The sequence below is a fragment of the Mustelus asterias genome, unplaced genomic scaffold (assembly GCF_964213995.1).
Source record: "Mustelus asterias unplaced genomic scaffold, sMusAst1.hap1.1 HAP1_SCAFFOLD_2841, whole genome shotgun sequence".
Taxonomy (NCBI): domain Eukaryota; kingdom Metazoa; phylum Chordata; class Chondrichthyes; order Carcharhiniformes; family Triakidae; genus Mustelus; species Mustelus asterias.
In genome coordinates, this window is record NW_027592786.1 from 25,223 (window position 1) to 45,448 (window position 20,226).

General features: G+C 51.9%; 1 protein-coding gene across 1 annotated transcript in view; it reads left to right on the forward strand.

Annotated features, from left to right (window-relative positions):
* Positions 1 to 19,127, forward strand: part of LOC144490071 (BCL11 transcription factor A-like) — a 30,399-nt gene extending 11,272 nt beyond the window's left edge. Inside the window, exons 2-3 of the mRNA XM_078207880.1 lie at positions 12,813 to 13,714; positions 17,624 to 19,127. Coding sequence (XP_078064006.1) covers positions 12,813 to 13,714; positions 17,624 to 18,439 — 1,718 coding nt within the window. The 3' untranslated portion in view covers positions 18,440 to 19,127. The remainder of the gene's footprint in view (positions 1 to 12,812; positions 13,715 to 17,623) is intronic.
* Positions 19,128 to 20,226: the final 1,099 nt, after the last annotated feature.

Consider the following 20,226-nt stretch of genomic DNA (forward strand, 5'->3'; position numbering starts at 1 on the left):
AGTTAAATTGCCCCTTAGTGTCTCAAGATGTGCAGGTTAGGTGGGTTAGCCATGGTAAATTGTCCCTTAGTTTCCCAAGGTGTGTATATTAGGTGGATTAGTGATGGGGTTATGGGGATAGGGCCTGGGTAGATGCTCTGTCGGAGAGTCGGTGCAGTCTCGATGGGCCACCGACCTGCTTCTGCACTGCAGGGATCCCAAGATTCTCTGACTATAACAATACAGTCTGCAGTCCTCACATCTGTGCTGATCCCGCCTCTATCTTGGGGATGGAAAAAAAACAGGTCAAGCAAGGTTGTTACGGTTGGCCGTGATGTTTGGGCATCCTGCAATGGCTCCCTTGGCCAAAAGTCCTGGTCAAAGAGTTGGGGTTGGAGTGTCAGCAGCAAGTCAGGATGGGTATCCGGCCCATCGTAAAGAGAGGGGGATGTTGGCGGTGGGGGGGAGGTTGGGGATGAAAAGTCCTTACTCTTCATTTTACTGCTGTCTTGAATTACACGCCGTGGTGGGTTGCCCCTGGTTACCGGCCTAGCTGTAATCTCTCCCGACACAGGCCTGAAGCAACACCACAGTGTAATCTGAAGCACTCAGTCAAGCTTTTGTTAATTTGCATATTAACATATGTCTCCAAATCCCTGAGGTGTTGTCTGTTCATTAATATTCTTCCCTGCTCCGAATCCCAGGACATTTCCCTGTGGAGTTCCCCTGTTCCATCTTTCGGATTTACATTCATGGGTGTGGGACTGGGGGGGTGAGGTGGGGAGAGAGAATTTGCATTTTTTAATTAGTCTGGATAATTATTTGTTGAATATTCATTCGAGCGACTGCCTCCGGAATCAGGAAACTCGGAGAGAGAGAGAGAGAGAAAAAATCCTTACCCCTGGAAGCCCTCGGCACATCACGGGATTAGCCAGCTGCACCTGTGTCAGGTCCAGTGAGACCGGCTGTGGTGAGGAAAACAACAAAAAAAAAAGGAGAATGATTAACCCTCGCACCGAGAGAGGGTGTTTTTTCCCTCTCGGATGGGCCGGGGTACACGGTTTGTGGAGGGGGGGGGGCCTCCTCCGCCGCATCCAAGACTCATGTCTCCGCCATCCCCCCCCGCCAAGGCCATGAGGACTATCAGGAACAAGGAGACCCGCCCTTCCCCTTGTCCCCCTTCCTCACCCTTGGACCTATTTTGTTTTTCGCCCCAGCTGATGTTTTCAACAAAAGATTTAGGCCGCACCCTCTGAAGCCCCTTTAAGTGCTTTATTTCTTTTTTGACGTGTCGCACTCTGTTTGTGCACAGCAAGCTCGTAGAAAACTAAAAGCAGGAGGAGGCCATTCGGCCCTTCGAGCCTGCTCCCTCATTCATTTTGATCATGGCTGGTCATCAAATTCAATATCCCCCCGCTTCCTCCCATATCCCTCGATCCCTTTCGCCCCAAGAGCTATATCCAATTTCTTCTTGAAATCTCACCAACGTTTCGGCCTCAACTACTTTCTGTGGGAGTGAATTCCCCACATTCACCACCCTCTGGGTGAAGAAACTTCTCCTCACCTCAGTCCTAAAAGGTTTACCCCTTATCCTCAAACTATGACCCCCTAGTTCTGGAATCCCCCCACCATCGGGAACATTCTTTCTGAATCTACCCTGTCTAAACCTGTTAGAATTTTATAAGTTTCTATGAGATCCCCTCTCACTCTTCTAAACTCCAGTGAATATAATCCTAACCGACTTAGTCTCTCCTCATATGACAGACCTGCCCCCACTGGCAGTACTCAGACTTTGCATTAAGTTGATCTTTCTCTGCACCCTAGCTATGACTGTAACACTACATTCTGCACTCCCTCCTTTCCTTCTCTATGAACGGTATGCTTTGTCTGCCTAGCGCGCAAGAAACAATACTTTTAACTGTATACCAATGCATGTGACAATAATAAATCAGATCAAAGATAATTCTCCCCCCCAAGACAATTGTGCCCGTGTCCGTGTGTGTCCGTGTGTCAGTGACTGAGGGATAAACATATTATGGAAGATGCATCAGGGACAGTTGATCCCCGGCGGGATCCAGCGGCAGCCACGGGATCCGATGTGAGCAGGTAGACGGGGTTAACATCCCACCTCACAGCGTCTCCCAGCAACGGGGCCTTCGCCCGGTGCGGCGCTGGCAGTGGGGCCTAGGTTTCTCCCCCAAGCCTCTGGCCTCGCGAGCCCACCACCTCCAGACTGGGAGGCCCTGTGCCACTTGGCATTTGTACCCCTGAGGTGCAGTGACTGACGTAACGTAGGAAAGTTTCACAGCTTGTTCACGCAGGATAAACTTCCACAAACAGCGGCGTGCTAATGGCCAGATAGGGCAGCACAATGGCACAGTGGTTACCACTGCTGCCTCACAGCGCCAGGGACCCGGGTTCGATTCCCGGCTTAGGTCACTGTCTGTGTGGAGTTTGCACATTCTCCCCGTGTGTGCGTGGATTTCCTCCAGGTGTTCCGGTTTCCTCCCACACTCCAAAGATGTGTGGATTAGGTGAGGTGCATTGGCCGTGCTAAATTGCCCCTCAGTTTTGATTTGATTTGATTTATTATTGTCACATGTATTAACATACAGTGAAAAGTATTGTTTCTTGCGCGCTATACAGACAAAGCATACCGTTCATAGAGAAGGAAATGAGAAAGTGCAGAATGTAGTGTTGCAGTCATAGCTAGGGCGTAGAGAAAGATTAACTTAAGGCAAGGTAGGTCCATTCAAAAGTCTGACAGCAGCAGGGAAGAAGATGTTCTTGAGTCGGTTGATACATGACCACAGACTTTTGTATCTTTTTCCCGAATGAAGAAGGTGGAAGAGAGAATGTCCGGGGTGCGTGGGGGTCCTTGATTATGCTGGCTGCTTTGCCGAGGCAGCGCGAAGTGTAGACAGAGTCAATGGATAGGAGGCTGGTTTGCGTGATGGATTGGGCTACATCCATGACCTTTTGTGGATCCTTGCGGTCTTGGGCAGAGCAGGAGCCAGACCAAGCTGTGATACAACCAGAAAGAATGCTTTCTATGGAGCATCTGTAAAAGTTGGTGAGAGTCGTAGCGGACATGCCAAATTTCCTTGGTCTTCTGAGAAAGTAGAGGCGTTGGTGGGGCTTTCTTAACTATAGTGTCAGCATGGGGGGGACCAGGACAGGTTGTTGGTGATCTGGACACCTAAAAACTTGAAGATCTCGACCCTTTCTACTTCATCCCGATTGATGTACAGAGGGACATGTCCTCCTTTACGCTTCCTGAAGTTGATGACAATCTCCTTCGTTTTGGTGACATTGAGGGAGAGATTATTGTTGCCGCACCAGTTCACCAGATTCTCTACCTCATTCCTGTACTCTGTCTCGTCATTGTTTGAGATCCGACCCATGACGGTGGTGTCATCAGCAAACTTGAAAATCGAGTTGAAGGGGAATTTGGCCGCACAGTCATAGGTGTATAAGGAGTATAGTAGGGAGCTGAGAACACAGCCTTGTGGGGCACCGGTGTTGAGGATGATGGGGTTATGGTGGGACTGTTATTGATGCAGACTCGGTGGGCTGAATGGCCTCCTTCTGCACTGTAGGAATCTCTATGATAAATCACAAAAAGCTAGCATGCAGGTTCAGCAGGTAATCGGGAAGACAAATGGAATATTAGCCTTTATTTTAAAGGAAATTGCGTATAAAAATAGGGACTTAGTAAAACTATGTAAGGAACTAGTTAGACTGCATCTGGAATACTGAACAGTTTTGATCCCCTTATCTAAGGGAGGATATACTGGCATTGGAGGCAGTCCAGAGAAGGTTCACTAGGTTGATCCCAGGTATGGAGAGATTTTCTTATGAGGAGAGGGTGAGAGGGCGGCATGGTGGCACAGTGGTTAGCACTGCTGCCTCACGGTGCCAGGGACCCGGGTTCGATTCCCGGCTTGGGTCACTATTTGTGTCTCCGTGGGTTCCCTCCAGTTTCCTCCCACAGTCCGAAAGACGTGCTGGCTAGGGTGCATCAGCCGTGCTAAATTCTCCCTCTGTGTACCCGAACAGGCGCCGAAGTGTGGCAACTGGGGGGTTTTCACAGTGACTTCATTGCAGTGTTAATGTAAGCTGACTTGTGACACTGATAAATAAACTTCGGTTGGGCCTGTACTCATTGGGAGTTTAGAAGAATGAGGGGCGACCTTATTGAGACATATCAGATTCTCGGAGGGGGTTGGCAGGGTAGATGCTGAGAGGCTGTTTCCCCCTTGTGGCAGAGTCTAGGTCTAGAGGGGGTAATCTCAGAGTAAGGGGGGGGTCACCCATTGAAGACAGAGATGAGGAAATTCTTCTCTCAGAGGAGAGTGAATCTGTGGAATTCTTAACTGCAGAGGGCTATAGAGGCTGGGTCCTGAAGTATGTCCAAGGCTGAGATAGATTTTTAATCAGTAAGGAAATGGAGAGTTATGGGGATAAGGCTGGAAAGTTGAGTTGAGGATTATGACATTAGATCAGCCATGATCTCATTGAATGGTAGAGCAGACTCAATGGGCCGAATGGCCTACTCCAGCTCCTACGTCTTATGGTCTTTGTGTCTGTGCTAGCTCTCTCAAACTTGTCCCATTCCCCTGCCCTTTCCCCCTCATCCCGTAACTGTTTCCCCCATCTAGTTTTTGGAAAGCCTCAGTTGAACCTGCCTGCACCATCCCCCTGGGTGGCACAATCCATCCTCCTAACCACTCGCTGCGTAGAAATGCTTCCTCTGAAGCTTGTCATTAGCCTTTTCCCCAATTGCCTTTAGGTTGAGATGGGCCAAATGGCCTGCTCTGTGCTGTAACTCCAAATCTGGAAAGCGCCTTTGGGTTTGAGCCCCATTGAATCATAGAATCCTACAGTGCAGAAGGAGGCCACTCAGCCCATCAACTCTGCACTGACCACAATCCCACCCAGGCCGTATCCCCATAACCCCATATATTTACCCTAGCTAGTCCCCCTGATACTAAAGGGCAATTTAGCATGACCAATCCGCCTAACCTGCACATTCTTGGACACTAAAGGGCAATTTAGCATGACCAATCCATCTAACCAGCACATCTTTGGACACTAAGGGGCAATTTAGCATGGTCAATCCACCTAAACAGCACATTTTTGGACACGAAGGGGCAATTTAGCATGGCTAATCCACCTAACCTGCACATCCTTGGACACTAAGAGACAATTTACCATGGCCAATCCACCTAACCCACATATCTTTGGATACTAAGGGGCAATTTAGCATGGCCAATCCACCTAACCTGCACATCCTTGGACACTAAGGGGCAATTTAGCATGGCCAATCCACCTAACCCACATATCTTTGGACACTAAGGGGCAATTTAGCATGGCCAATCCACCTAACCTGCACATCCTTGGACACTAAGGGACAATTTAGCACGGCCAATCCACCTAACCCGCACATCTTTGGACTGTGGGAGGAAACCGGAGCACCCGGAGGAAACCCACGCAGACGCGGGGAGAACATGCAAACTCCACACAGCCAGTGACCCAAGCTGGGAATCGAACCCGGGTCCCTGGCACTGTGAGGCAGCAGTGCTAACCACTGTGCCACCGTGCTGCCCTCCATGGTGAAGAGATCTCCTCATCTACTTCCCTCCCCTTTAAAATATGAACTTTGGAAATCTAACTGAACAAATGCGCTGGTTAGGTGGATTGGCCGTGCTAAATTCTCCCTCGGTGTACTCGAACAGGAGTGTGGCAACTCGGGGATTTTCACAGTAACTTCATTGCAGTGTTAATGTAAGCTTATTAAGATTGAGTGGCATGGACAGAGTGGATAGTCAGATGCTCTTTCCTCGGGTAGAAAGGTCAAGTACTCGGGGACACAGGTTTAAGGTGAGTGGGGAAAAGTTTAGAGGAGATGTGCGAGGGAAGTGTTTTTACACAGAGGGTGGTGAATGTCTGGAACGCACTGCCCGGGGAGGGGGTGGGATAGCGACATTTAAGGAGCATCTGAAGTTTATTTATTAGTGTCACAAGTAGGCTTACATTAACACTGCAATGAAGTTACTGTGAAAATCCCCCAGTCGCCACACTCCGGCGCCTGTTCGGGTTACACTGAGGGAGAATTTAGCACGGCCAATGCACCTAACCAGTGCATCTTTCGGACTGTGGGAGGAAACCGGAGCACCCGGAGGAAACCCATGCAGACACGGGGAGAACGTGCAGACTCCACACAGACAGTGACCCAATTTGGGAATCGAACCTAGCTTCCTGGCGCTGTGAGGCAGCAATGCTAACCACTGTACCACCCCATAGACAAATCCATCAAGATGAATACATGAATAGGATGGAAATGGAAGAATTTTGATTTGATTTATTATTGTCACATGTATTAACATCAATGAAAAGTATTGTTTCTTGCGCGCTATACAGACAAAGCATACCGTTCATAGAGACGGAAAGGAGAGAGTGCAGAATGTAGTGTTACAGTCATAGCTAGGGTGTAGAGAAAGATCAACTTAATGCAAGGTAGGTCCATCCAAAAATCTGACAGCAGCAGGGAAGAAGCTGTTCTTGAGTTGGTTGGTGCGTGTCCTCAGACTTTTGTGTCTTTTTCCCGATGGAAGGAGGTGGAAGAGAGAATGTCCGGGGCGGGTGCGTGAGGTCCTTAATTATGCCGGCTGCTTTCCCGAGGCAGCGGGAAGTGTAGACAGAGTCAATGGATGGGAGGCTGGTTTGTGCGATGGATTGGGCTACACTCACGACCCTTTGTAGTTTCTTGCAGTCTTGGGCAGAGCAGGAGCCATACCAAGCTGTGATACAACCAGAAAGGATGCTTTCTATGGTGCATCTGTAAAAGTTAGTGAGAGTCTTAGCTGACGTGCCAAATTTCCTTAAGTCTTCTGAGAAAGTGAAGGCGTAGAAAGTAGAGTAGGATACAGACTCCGTAAGTGCATTCGGTCTTAGTTTCGGCAGGCATCATGATTGGCGCAGGCTTGGAGGGCCGAAGGGCCTGTTCCTGTGCTGTTCTTTGTTCTTTGTAAGCCTACTTGTGACTAATAAATACATTTTTAAAATGCGATAGGCGGAAGTTGGATGTTTCAGCCAGGAAGTGGGTGCAGGTGTAATATATGAATAGATGTGTAAAATATTATATCACACAAATAGCAAACACTTGGCGACGCACTGATAACATCGACAACTTGCTTCTCAAACATAGTACGGGACGATGGCCTGTCATTAAATGTGACAACAACATGGGCTAATTGGAGGACCAAAAGACCGGTCAGAAAGTTTTACAAGAGTGTTGTAAAGGAGGGAAGAGAAAGAGATAGAGAGAAAGAGAGGTGGAGAGGCTTAGGGAGTGAATTCCAGAGATAAGGGTCCCAGGCAGCTGAAGGCATGGTCGCCAATGGCCGATCGATATAGGGGGGATGTGATTGCACTAGAGTGGGTGCAGAGGAGATTCACCTATAAATGTGAGGTGATTCATTTTGGTCGGACTAATTTAAATGTGGATTACAGGGTCAAAGGTCGGGTTCTGAAGACTGTGGAGGAACAGAGAGACCTTGGGGTCCATATCCACAGATCTCTAAAGGTTGCCACTCAAGTGGATAGAGCTGTGAAGAAGGCCTGTGGTGTGTTAGCTTTTATTAACAGGGGGTTGGAGTTTAAGAGCCGTGGGGTTATGCTGCAACTGTACAGGACCTTGGGGAGACCACATTTGGAATATTGTGTGCAGTTCTGGTCACCTCACTATAAGAAGGATGTGGAAGCGCTGGAAAGAGTGCAGAGGAGATTTACCAGGATGCTGCCTGGTTTGGAGGGTAGGTCTTATGAGGAAAGGTTGAGGGAGCGAGGGCTGTTCTCTCTGGAGCGGAGGAGGCTGAGGGGAGACTTAATAGAGGTTTATAAAATGATGAAGGGGATAGATAGAGTGAACGTTCAAAGACTATTTCCTCGGGTGGATGGAGCTATTACAAGGGGGCATAACTATAGGGTTCATGGTGGGAGATATAGGAAGGATATCAGAGGTAGGTTCTTTACGCAGAGAGTGGTTGGGGTGTGGAATGGACTGCCTGCAGTGATAGTGGAGTCAGACACTTTAGGAACATTTAAGCGGTTATTGGATAGGCACATGGAGCACACCAGGATGATAGGGAGTGGGATAGCTTGATCTTGGTTTCAGATAAAGCTCGGCACAACATCGTGGGCCGAAGGGCCTGTTCTGTGCTGTACTGTTCTATGTTCTATGTCCACCAGGATGTGCAGGGCTGGGCAAGTTTCAGACTCCCACCACCCTCTGGGTGAAAAGGTTTTCCTCAAATCCCCTCTAAATCTCTGGCCCCACCCCCCCGTCCTTACCGACCCCTCCACTGCGGGGAAAAGTTCCTTCCTATCTACCCCCATCACAGCTTCAGCTATGAAGAGAGAGGCTGGAGTTGTTTCCTTTTATTGTTCTTTGTTCTCTCTTGATAGATACATGAATGGAAGACGAACGGAGGGTTAGAAACCGCGTAGTGGGCCTAAATAAGGATCAGGATGGGCCGAAGGGCCTGTTCCTGTGCTGTTTTGTTCTTTGTTCTTTCTTAGAGCAGCGAAGGTAGGGGGGGGGGGGAACCTCTGAGCAAAAAGATATTTTCTCAAATCCCCTCTGAACCTCCTGCCCCTTTCCTGACCCCTCAACCAAGGGGGACAGCTACTCCTTACTCACCCTGTCCACACCCCGGACATTCTCTCTTCCACCTTCTTCCGTCAGGAAAAAGATACAAAAGCCTGAGATCACGTACCAACCGGCTCAGAGGGAGGTGGGAATCTGGAATGCGCTGCCCGGGAAGATAGTGGAGGCTGGAAACCTTTACAATATTTAAAAAATATTTGGATGAGCGCTCGGAACACCAGAACATTCAAGGATACTGCAGACGCTGGAATCTGAAACGGAAAATGCTGGAAAATCTCAGCAGGTCTGACAGCATCGGTGGGGAGAGAATAGGATATTGGGTTCATGTCACGCTATCTGTAATCCCCACAGCTTGCCTGGACTTGCAGAGTCTCACTGGCTGTCTTGTCTGGAGACAATACACATCTCTTTAACCTGTCTTGATGCTCTCTCCACTCACATTGTGTGTACCTTTGAGACTTGATTAGCTGTAAGTATTCGCATTCCAACCATTGTTCTGTGGATTGAGTTTGTGTCTTTATATGCCCTGTTTGTGAACAGAATTCCCACTCGCCTGAAGAAGGGGCTTGGGGCTCCGAAAGCTTGTGTGGCTTTTGCTGCCAAATAAACCTGTTGGACTTTAACCTGGTGTTGTTAAACTTCTTACTGAGAGAATGGGAGCCAACGTTTCAAATCAGCTCTGACGAAGGGTTATCCAGCCTCGAAACGTTGGTTCTATTCTCTCCCCACAGATGCTGTCGGACCTCATAGAAGAAATCATAGAAACCCTACAGTGCAGAAGGAGGCCATTCGGCCCATCGAGTCTGCACCGACCACAATCCCACCCAGGCCCTACGCCCATATCCCTACATATTTACCCGCTAATCCCTCTAACCTACACATCCCAGGACTCTAAGGGGCAATTTTAGCATGGCCAATCAACCTAACCTGCACATCTTTGGACTGTGGGAGGAAACCGGAGCACCCGGAGGAAACCCACGCAGACACGAGGAGAATGTGCAAACTCCACACAGACAGTGACCCAAGCCGGGAATCGAACCCGGGACCCTGGAGCTGTGAAGCAGCAGTGCTAACCCACTGTGCTACCGTGCCGCCCAGTGTAACCTGCTGAGATTTTCCAGCATTTTCTGTTTTTGATAACATTCGAGGATATGGGACAGGTGCTGGAAAATGGGATTAGCGCCTTTCGCAAGTTCCAGACTCCCACCACTCTCTGGGTGAAAAGGCTTTCCTCAAATCCCCTCTAAATCTTTGCCCCCCCTCCTTACCGACCCCTCCACTACGCGGAAACATTCCTTCCCAACTATCCTATCGTACTTGTGTATGATACTTGTGTATGATACTTGTGTATGATACATCATACTTGTGTACACCTCAATCGTGTCCCCCCTCAGCCTTCTCTGCTCCAGAGAAAAGAATCCAAGTCTATCCAGTCTCTCCTTGTAGCTCAAACGCTCCGTCCCAGGCAACGTCCTGGTGAATCTCCTCTGTGCCTCCTCTAGTGCAATCACATCCTTCCTGTAGTGAGGTGACCAGAACTGCACACAGTGCTCCAGCTGTGAATCATAGAATCCCAACAGTGCAGAAGCAGGCCATTCGGCCCACCGAGCCTGCGCCGACAACACTCCCACCCAGGCCCGGTCTCTGACAGAGCATGTTACCTAGGCCCACTCCCTACCCTATCCCCATAACGCCATGCATTTACCCTAGCTAGTCCCGCTGACACTAAGGGGCAATTTAGCATGGCCCATCCACCTAACCCGCACGTCTTTGGAGTGCGGGAGGGAACCGGAGCACCCGGAGGAAACCCACGTAGACACGGGGAGAACGTGCAAACTCCACACAGACAGTGACCCGAGGCCAGAATTGAACCCTGGTCCCTGGTGCTGTGAGGCAGCAGTGCCAACCACTGTGCCACCCTATGGCCTAACCAACACCCTGTACGGTCCAACGTAATCTCCTTGCACTTATACTCCACACCCCAACTGATGGAAACAAGTGTCCCATTCGCCTTCTTAACTGTCCCATTCACCTGCTCTACGGTAGAGAGGGCTAAGTCATGATGTGGAGATGCCGGCGTTGGACTGGGGTAAACACAGTAAGAAGTTTAACAACACCAGGTTAAAGTCCAACAGGTTTATTTGGTAGCAAAAGCCACACAAGCTTTCGGAGCCTTAAGCTCCTTCTTCAGGTGAGTGGGAATTCTGTTCACAAACAGGGCACATAAAGACACAAACTCAATTTACAGAATAATGGTTGGAATGCGGATATTACAGCTCATCAAGCCTTAAAGGTACAAACAATCTGAGTGGAGAGAGCATCAAGACAGGCTAAAAAGATGTGTATTGTCTCCAGACAAGACAGCCAGTGAAACTCTGCAGGCCCAGGCAAGTCGTGGGGGTTACAAATAGTGTGACATGAACCCAATATCCCGGTTGAGGCCGTCCTCATGTGTGCGGAACTTGGCTATCAGTTTCTGCTCAGCGACTCTGCGCTGTCGTGTGTCGTGAAGGCCGCCTTGGAGAACGCTTACCCGAATATCAAAGGCCGAATGCCCGTGACCGCTGAAGTGCTCCCCAACAGGAAGTGTCCCGAGGCATGGTACATTGGGGAAACCATGCAGACGCTGCAACAACGGATGAATGAACACCGCTCGACAATCACCAGGCAAGACTGTTCTCTTCCTGTGGGGGAGCACTTCAGCAGTCACGGGCATTCAGCCTCTGATCTTCGGGTAAGCATTCTCCAAGGCGGCCTTCACGACACACGACAGCGCAGAGTCGCTGAGCAGAAACTGATAGCCAAGTTCCGCACACATGAGGACGGCCTAAACCGGGATATTGGGTTCATGTCACACTATTTGTAATCCCCACAGCCTGCCTGGACCTGCAGAGTCTCACTGGCTGTCTTGTCTGGAGACAATACACATCTCTTTAACCTGTCTTAATGCTCCCTCCACTCACATTGTCTGTATCTTTAAGACTTGATTAGCTGTAAGTATTTGCATTCCAACCATTATTCTGTAAATTGAGTTAGTGTCTTTATGTGCCCTGTTTGTGAACAGAATTCCCACTCACCTGAAGAAGGAGCTTAAGGCTCCGAAAGCTTGTGGCTTTTGCTACCAAATAAACCTGTTGGACTTTAACCTGGTGTTGTTAAACTTCTTACTGAGAGGGGTAAGGCCATGGAGGGATTTGAAAATGAGGAAACGTAATTGAGAGTTGAGGAACTGTCTATCCTGAGGGTCAGTGAGTATGGGGATGAGTTAACTTGACCTTTCCTGACCATTTTGATTTGATTTATTATTGTCACATGCATTGGGATGCAGCGAAAAGTATTGTTTCTTGTGCACCATACAGACAAAGCATACCGTTCATTGAGTACATAGGGGAGAAGGAGAGGAGAGGGTGCGGAATGTTGTGTCATAGTCATAGCTCGGGTGTAGAGAAAGATCAGCTTAATATAAATAAAAGCAAATTACTGCGGATGCTGGAATCTGAGCCCAAAAGAGAAAATGCTGGAAAATCTCAGCAGGTCTGGCAGCATCTGGAAGGAGATTTTATCCTTGAAGTATGAAGTGTGGACAGAGTCAATGGATAGGGGAGAAGGAAAGGAGACGGTGCAGAATGTAGTGTCATAGCTAGGGTGTAGAGAAAGATCAACTTAATATAAGATTCAAAAGTCTGACAGCAGCAGGGAAGAAGCTGTTCCTGAGTCGGTTGGTACGTGTCCTCAGACTTTTGTATCTTTTTCCCGATGGAAGAAGGTGGAAGAGAGAATGTCCGGGGTGCGTGGGGTCCTTAATTATGCTGGCTGCTTTACCAAGGCAGAGGGAAGTGTAGACAGAGTCAATGGATGGGAGGCTGGTTTGCGTGATGGATTGGGCTACATTCACGACCTTTTGCAGTTCCTTGCGGTCTTGGGTAGAGCGATCTTGGGCAGAGGTAGACAGAGTCAATGGATGGGAGGCTGGTTTGCGTGATGGACTGGGCTACATTCACCACCGTTTGTAGTTCCTTGCGGTCTTGGGTAAAGCGATCTTGGGCAGAGGTAGACAGCGTTAATGGATGCGAGGCTGGTTTGCATTCTGAGTTGGTTTGTAAATTGTGTCTCTGGCTCTGAGGCCTGCTTTCGAGTAACCGCGTTCTCTTTTCCCCCTCAGATGAGTCGGAGCCTGCCTACTATGTCTGCACCTCGTGTGAGGAACCTTTCTCCAGTGCCAGAGTCCTGCTGCGCCATGCCCAGTATACCCACGGCTTCCACATCTACCTGGAACTGGATGACTCGGAGAGGATGGGTGTCTCCCCGTCGCCCAGCGCCGAGCGGCCAGCTCAGTCTTCGGCCACCCCCGCCCTGGACGGGAGCCCCTTTGAGTGCCCCGAGCCCTCGTTCCGCGGGCGCTCCCCCGCCAGCTCCCTACTCTTCACCCCCTCTCTCCGCTGCCCGCCTGACTACAGCGACAGCGGCTCCGAGGAGGCCAGCAACCCCGTGCCCGCCTCCGGACGCCCCGCTGCCGACCCCGCCTTCCCGCTGCCGGGCAAGGAGATGGACTTCTCCCGGCGGCTGCGGAAGCTGGCAGGAGGGGTGGGCCCTTCCCCGGCCGGCCGGAACCAGGGATCCCAGGCGGCCTTCCTGAGCGGGCACTCCCCCTCCCCACCACCGCTGGCCGCCGGCTCCTCCCGGCCTCACGGGCGCAGCAAGGAGTGCGAGTTCTGTGGCAAGAGCTTCAAGTTCCCCAGCAACCTGGTGGTGCACCGGCGCAGCCACACCGGAGAGAAGCCGTACCGGTGCCCGTTCTGTGACCACGCCTGCAGCCAGTCCAGCAAGCTCAAACGCCACATGAAGACCCACCTCAACCACACCGGCCTCTTCAACGGCTGGGCGGGTACGCTGCCCGAGGGCACCATCAAGGAGGAGAGTTACCGGCACCGCGTCTACCCGCCGCCCAGCCGTGAGAACGGTGCCTACGAGGAGGCCGAGGAAGACGCCAGGCCCCAGAGCCACGGCTACCCGGCGGTAACCATTGGCACAATGCTGAGTGGGCAAGACGACCTCGACTTAAAGGTGAGTCGCCTGAGTTAAATTGCATTCCAGCTTCCACCCTCTACTGGGTGCAGAAGGAGGCCGTTCAGCCCATTGTGCCCGTGCTGGCTCTTTGGTAAGAGCTAACCAAATCGTCCTGCTCCCTCAGCGCTTTCCCCAGAGCCTTGCAAAATCATTCCTTTTCCAATATTTTCCTTAGAATAGAATAGGATCCCTGCAGTGCAAAAGGAGGTCATTCAGTCCATCGAGCCTGTATGGACAACAATCTCACCCAGGCCCTATCCTCTTGAACCCACCTATTCACCCCGCAAATCCCCCTGACACTAAGGGGCAACTTAGCATGGCCAATCCACCTAACTTACATATCTTTGGACACTAAGGGGCAATTTAGCATGGCCAATCCACCTAAACTGCACAGCTTTGGACACTAAAGGACAATTTAGCATGGCCAATCCATCTAACCTGCACATCTTTGGACACTAAGGGGCAATTTAGCACGGCCAATCCACCTAACCTGCACATCTTTGGACACTAAGGGGCAACTTAGCATAGCAAATCCACCTAACCTACATATCTTTGGACACTAAGGGGCAATTTAGCATGGCCAATCCACCTAAATTGCACATCTTTGGACACTAAAGGACAATTTAGCATGGCCAATCCATCTAACCTGCACATCTTTGGACACTAAGGGGCAATTTAGCATGGCCAATCCACCTAACCTGCACATCTTTGGACACTAAGGGGCAATTTAGCATGGCCAATCCACCTAACCTGCACATCTTTGGACGCTAAGGGGCAATTTAGCATGGCCAATCCACCTAACCCACACATCTTTGGACACTAAGGGACAATTTAGCATGGCCAATCCACCTAACCTGCATATCTTTGAGGTGTAGGAGGGAACTGGAGCACCTGGAGGAAACCCATGCAGACACGGAAAGAATGTGCAAACTCCACATAGACAGTCACCCGAGGCGGGAATCAAACCCGGGTCCCTGGCGCTGAGAGGCAGCAGTGCTAACCACTGTGCCACCGTGCTGCCCCCGATTCAAACTCCCGATCGAATCTGCCACCAAACTCTCGAGAAGGCCGAAGGAGCTTCAATTTAGCACTTCATCTGAAAGGTTTCCCTTAGTGTCGGGGGACCAGCAGGATAAATGTGTGGGGTTATGGAGATAGGGCCTGGGTGGGATTGTAGTCGGTGCAGACTCAATGGGCCGAATGGCCTCCTTCTGCGCTGTAAGATTCGATGGTTCTATGAGTTTTATAAGAGAAAATCGGATAATGATTTGAAGGTAAACATTGAAAGGACCACAGGGGCGTGAGACTTAGCTGAGTTACTCTTGTAGAGAGCCAGCATGGACGCAAGGGGCCGAGCGGCCTCTTTCATTGCTGTGACCATTCCTATCTAGATGAAAAATCAGCCAGAGCCTCTGTTCCCCATCGCTGTCCAGTGACTGTGTGCCCCCCCCCCACCCCCCCCGACCTGGAGTGTGGCCTTGCTCAAGCCACTGACCCTTGCTATCTTGGGTCATGTGTAAACTCAATAGTGTGGCCACGGTATTGGACAAGCGGCTCAAAGGTCGAGAGTTCAAGCCCTTATCGCAGGGCGGTTTGCGCAAGTAGATTCACTAAACCGAGGGCCGGAGTCAGAAGAAACTGACCACAGAATGTGCCGGAAAAGCTAGCGGGTGTCCCTTAGCGAAGGGAACCGGCTCGCCATGCCCCTGCTACGCTTGTTACTCAAATCCACACTATCCGGTTGACAACTCTGGAGGCATTCGTGTGAGTGGCACGGTGGCACCACCTGCCTCACGGCGCCAGGGACCCGGGTTCGATTCTGGCCTCGGGTCACTATCTGTGCGGAGTTTGCATGTTCTCCCCATGTCTGCGTGGGTTTCCTCCGGGTGCTCTGGTTTCCTCCCACACTCCAAAGATGTGCAGGTTAGGTGGATTGGCCGTGCTAAATTGCCCCTTAGTGTCCCAAGATGTGCAGGTTAGGTGGATTGGCCGTGCTAAATTGCCCCTTAGTGTCCCAAGATGTGCAGGTTAGGTGGATTGGCCGTGCTAAATTGCCCCTTAGTGTCCCAAGATGTGCAGGTTAGGTGGATTGGCCGTGCTAAATTGCTCCTTAGTGTCCAAAGATGTGTAGGTTAGGTGGATTGGCCATGCTAAATTGCCCCTTAGTGTCCAAAGATGTGCAGATTAGGTGGATTGGCCATGCTAAATTGCCCCTTAGTGTCCAAAGATGTGCAGGTTAGGTGGATTGGCCATGCTAAATTGCCCCTTAGTGTCCAAAGATTAGTTTAGGTGGATTAACCGTGGGAAATGTGTGGGGTTACGGGGATAGGTCAGGGGGTTGGGCATGGGTAAAATACTCAAGAGAGTCGGGTGCAGACTCAATGGGCCGAATGGCTTTCTTCTGCACTGTAGGGATTCTGTGATTCTATGACTGGGTTGCGATACAGTTGAAATGTGAAATGATTCTATAAATTAGAGCCTGAGAATTGGAATTTGGCTTTTAGGACTGTGATGAGGAGGAATTTCTTCAGTCAGGGCGGTGAATCTGTGGACCTCTGTACCCCAGGGGACTTTGGACACTGAATGGTTGAGTATGTTCAAAGCAGAGATTGATAGATTTCTAGATACCAATGGCATCGAGGAATATGCTGATAGTGTGGGAAGGTGGCTTTATAGAAATTAATTTACAGAATCCCTACAGTGCAGGAAGAGGCCATTTGGCCCATCGAGTCTGCACTGAACTCTCTGACAGAGCATCTTACCCAGGCCCTCTCCCCATAACTCCACGTATTTAACCCACTGATCCCCCTAATCTACACATCTTTGGACACTACGGGACAATTTAGCAGGGCCAATCCACCTAATTTACACATCTATGGAGAAAACCGGAGCACCCGGAGGAAACCCACGCAGACACGGGGAGAACGTGCAGACTCCACACAGACGGTGACCCAAGGCCGGGATTCGAACCCGGGTCCCTGGTGCAGTGAGTCAGCAGTGCTAACCACTGTGCCACCGTGCCCCCCCCCTGTAAAAGTAGGTGAGAAGATTGGCCATGATCTAAAGTTAAAGTTTATTTATTAATCACAAGTCGGCTTACATTAACACTGCAGTGAAGTTACTGTGAAATTCCCCTAGTCACCACACTCTGGCACCTGTTCGGATCAATGCACCCTAACCAGCACCTCTTCCAGTTAAGTGGCAGAGCAGGTCCAAGGGGCTGAATGGCCTCCTGTTGCTCCTATGAATGGGATACACAGATCGGGTGCAGAGAGGATCATGTGGAGTATATGGACTTGATGGTTTGAGTTATAAGGAGAGGCTGGATAGACTGGGAGTTTTTTCCCTGGAGCATAGGAGACTGAGGGGTGATCTTATAGAGGTCTATAAAATAATGAGGGGCATACATCAGCCAGATAGTCAATATCTTTTCCCAAAGGTAGGGGAGTCTAAAACTAGAGGGCATAGGTTTAAGGTGAGAGGGGAGAGATACAAAAGTGTCCAGAGGGGCAATTTTTTCACTCAGTAAGTGGTGAGTGTCTGGAACGAGCTGCCAGAGATAGTGGTAGAGGCGGGTACAATTTTGTCTTTTAAAAAGCATTTACACGGGTAAGATGGGTATAGAGGGATATGGGCCAAATGCGGGCAATTGGGACTAGCTTCGGGGCTTAAAAAAAAGGGGCGGCATGGACAAGTTGGGCCAAAGGGCCTGTTTCCATGCTGTAACCCTCTGTGACTCGATAAGCACTGGAATGTGGCATATTTCAATGTTGTAGCTACAATGTAAGGTCAAAAGGGCCTTGGGAGTTAGGACAGTCTCAACTCGAGTTGACTGTGAGAGGAGGGACATGATGGGCTGAAGGGCCTCGCTGGCATTAATCAAACGTAAATTGTGTTTTGTGACAGATTAAAGTCCTGAAGGAGGAGCCAGAATCGGGTGAGGATCTGCTGCCGGGGGAGCTGAAGGAGCAGTCGGACTGTGAGGAGAATGAGGCCCTGTCCGAATCGGACCAATTCAACACCGAGGGGGATGCCGACTTTGCCAACGGTGAAGCCAAGGCTGCCATCGTCTCGCCGGCGCCACCGGGCCTCGCCAACGGCTTTGGCTTCCACTCCAAGCGACTCCTGGGGCCTCCGCTAGGCCCCAGCCTCCTGCGGGCGCCCCTCAAGCCGGTCAAGGCCGAGAAGGACCTCCTCCCGGAGGAGGCCAGCCGGAACTTCTACTCCCGGTGGCTGGCGGACTGCGCGGCCTCCCGCAAGCCGGCGGGCCCCCCCTCGACCGCCGCCCGGGCCTCGCCGTCCTCCGAGCACTCGGGCGAGATGCCCGGCTCGTGCTCCTCCAGCCCGCCCCGGGACGCCTCGGCAGACAGCGGCACGGCCAGCGGCCACAGCACGCCAAAGCGGCTGGGCGCCGGGCGCGGGGGAGGGGGGGACGCCTGTCGCCGCCGCAACACCTGCGAGTTCTGCGGCAAGACCTTCCGCAACGCCAGCAACCTGACGGTGCACCGACGCAGCCACACTGGCGAGCGGCCTTACCGCTGTGAGCTCTGCAGCTATGCCTGCACCCAGAGCAGCAAGCTGACCCGCCACATGAAGACGCACATGCAGCCCGGCAAGGAGGTCTTCCGTTGCAACACCTGCAACATCCCCTTCAGCATCTACAGCACGCTGGAAAAGCACATGAAGAAACGCCACAGCGAACACCCCCAGCTATCCAACTAAGGAGGGCGTCACGGCCAGGCCAGGCTCTGAATGGACCCCCCCCCCCCATCCCTCCATCGGGAAAAGATTGGGGGGGGTGGGGGGAAGAAGGGTTGGTAGAGGGCGTAGCCAGGAACATTTCTTTGATCATTCAGTGCGTACAGTCCAGGCTAGACCAACTGGCCTGCTGATCAAATCTCATAACTCCCATGCAGAGGAATTTCTCTCTCATTCTCTCTCCCAGTGCTCTTGGTATTGGGATTATCTTCGAGGCGTTCAGACCTTGAACGTTGCAATAGGCAGGGGCGGGGGGTGGGGGGGAGCCCCAGTGCAACCAAGAGCCAAACAATACCTCAGAAGTCTTTTATTGGGCAATGTTTGGTTCATTCGGGTAGGGTGAGCCGGGCATGTCTCCAGATAGGCAAGGCAGGGGTGAGGAGGCGAACAAATGGAGGGATAGTGAGGGGGAGGGAAGGGCAGGAGGACAGTGCGCCCATCGCATCAGCCCGGCCAATGGCAATGCAATGCCGGAGGAGGGGACTGTTCACCCGGGGGAGGCGAACTCCAGGAATCAGTGCGAGGAGGAGAAAGAGGCAGCACCACCCCCCCCCCCCCCCCCCCCCCACCCCCACTGCCACTCCAAGGAAGTGCCTTAAAGCTAGACAGGCAAGTGCACAAACCTTCTCCTCCCCTCCCCCTCCCTCCCCTCTCCCTCCCCCTCCCTCCCTCCTCCTCCCCTCCCTCCTCCTCCCTCCCTCCTCCTCCCCCTCCCTCCCTCCTCCTCCCTCCCTCCTCCTCCCCCTCCCTCCGTCCCTCCTCCCCCTTCCTCCCCCTCCCCCCCCTCCCTCCCTCCCTCCTCCCCCTCCCTCCCTCCCTCCTCCCCTCTCCCTCCCCCTCCCTCCCTCCTCCTCCCCCTCCCTCCCTCCTCCCCTCCCCCTCACCCTCCCTCCTCCCCTCTCCCTCCCCCCCCCTCCCTCCTCCCCCTCCCTCCCTCCTCCCCCTCCCTCCCTCTCTCCCTCCTCCTCTCCCCCCCCCCCCCCCCCCCCCCATTTCCAAGTTTGAAATTGGTTGTGATGCACTCCAGTGTCGAATAGTCAAGGCTCATTGTCTGAATTCACACACAAAGATAGGGGGTGGAAATGCACCCCCCCCCCCCATCCCCCGGTGAGCTTGTTGCCCCTTCTTTCGCCGTGGGGGTCAGAAGCGAAACCCCCCCCCCCCCCCTCCCTTTTTCCCTTCCGCCTCAGGTAACACGCTGCACCTGTATCCAGTTTACCACCATTTGCTGCCGGACGTCCTGAGGTTGTGAAAGGCGCTATATAAATGCAAGTCTTTTGTCTCTACTGGCCGGCCTTTGCTCGGTATCCCTTACCCCCAACACTTTCTGTTCTCCCCCCTTGACCCCTCCGCCACCCCCAGTACTTTGAGGGAGCAGGTTCCAAAGGTCCCCCCTCACCGGAGATCGCTGGGGATGATGTTGAGGTGACGGCTGTAATGCTATCCCACAGCCCGGGTCAAACCTGCATTGGCGGTAATTCAGCCTCGCTTGCTGCCCTGTGAACAACAACCATTTGCATTTATGTAGCCCCTCTCGAGGTAGGGAACTATCTCCAAATGCTTCACAGTCTGATGCTGAACCGCCTGAGGAGGGTTCGGGACAGACGATTGGAAGCTTGGGCAAAGAGGTGGGTTTTCAAATTGGAGAGAGAGAGCGGTGGGGGAGAGTGGGAGGGGGACAGAGAGAGGGGAGGGAGAGGGGGACAGAGAGAGGGGGGGAGAGGGGGACAGAGAGAGGGGGGGAGAGGGAG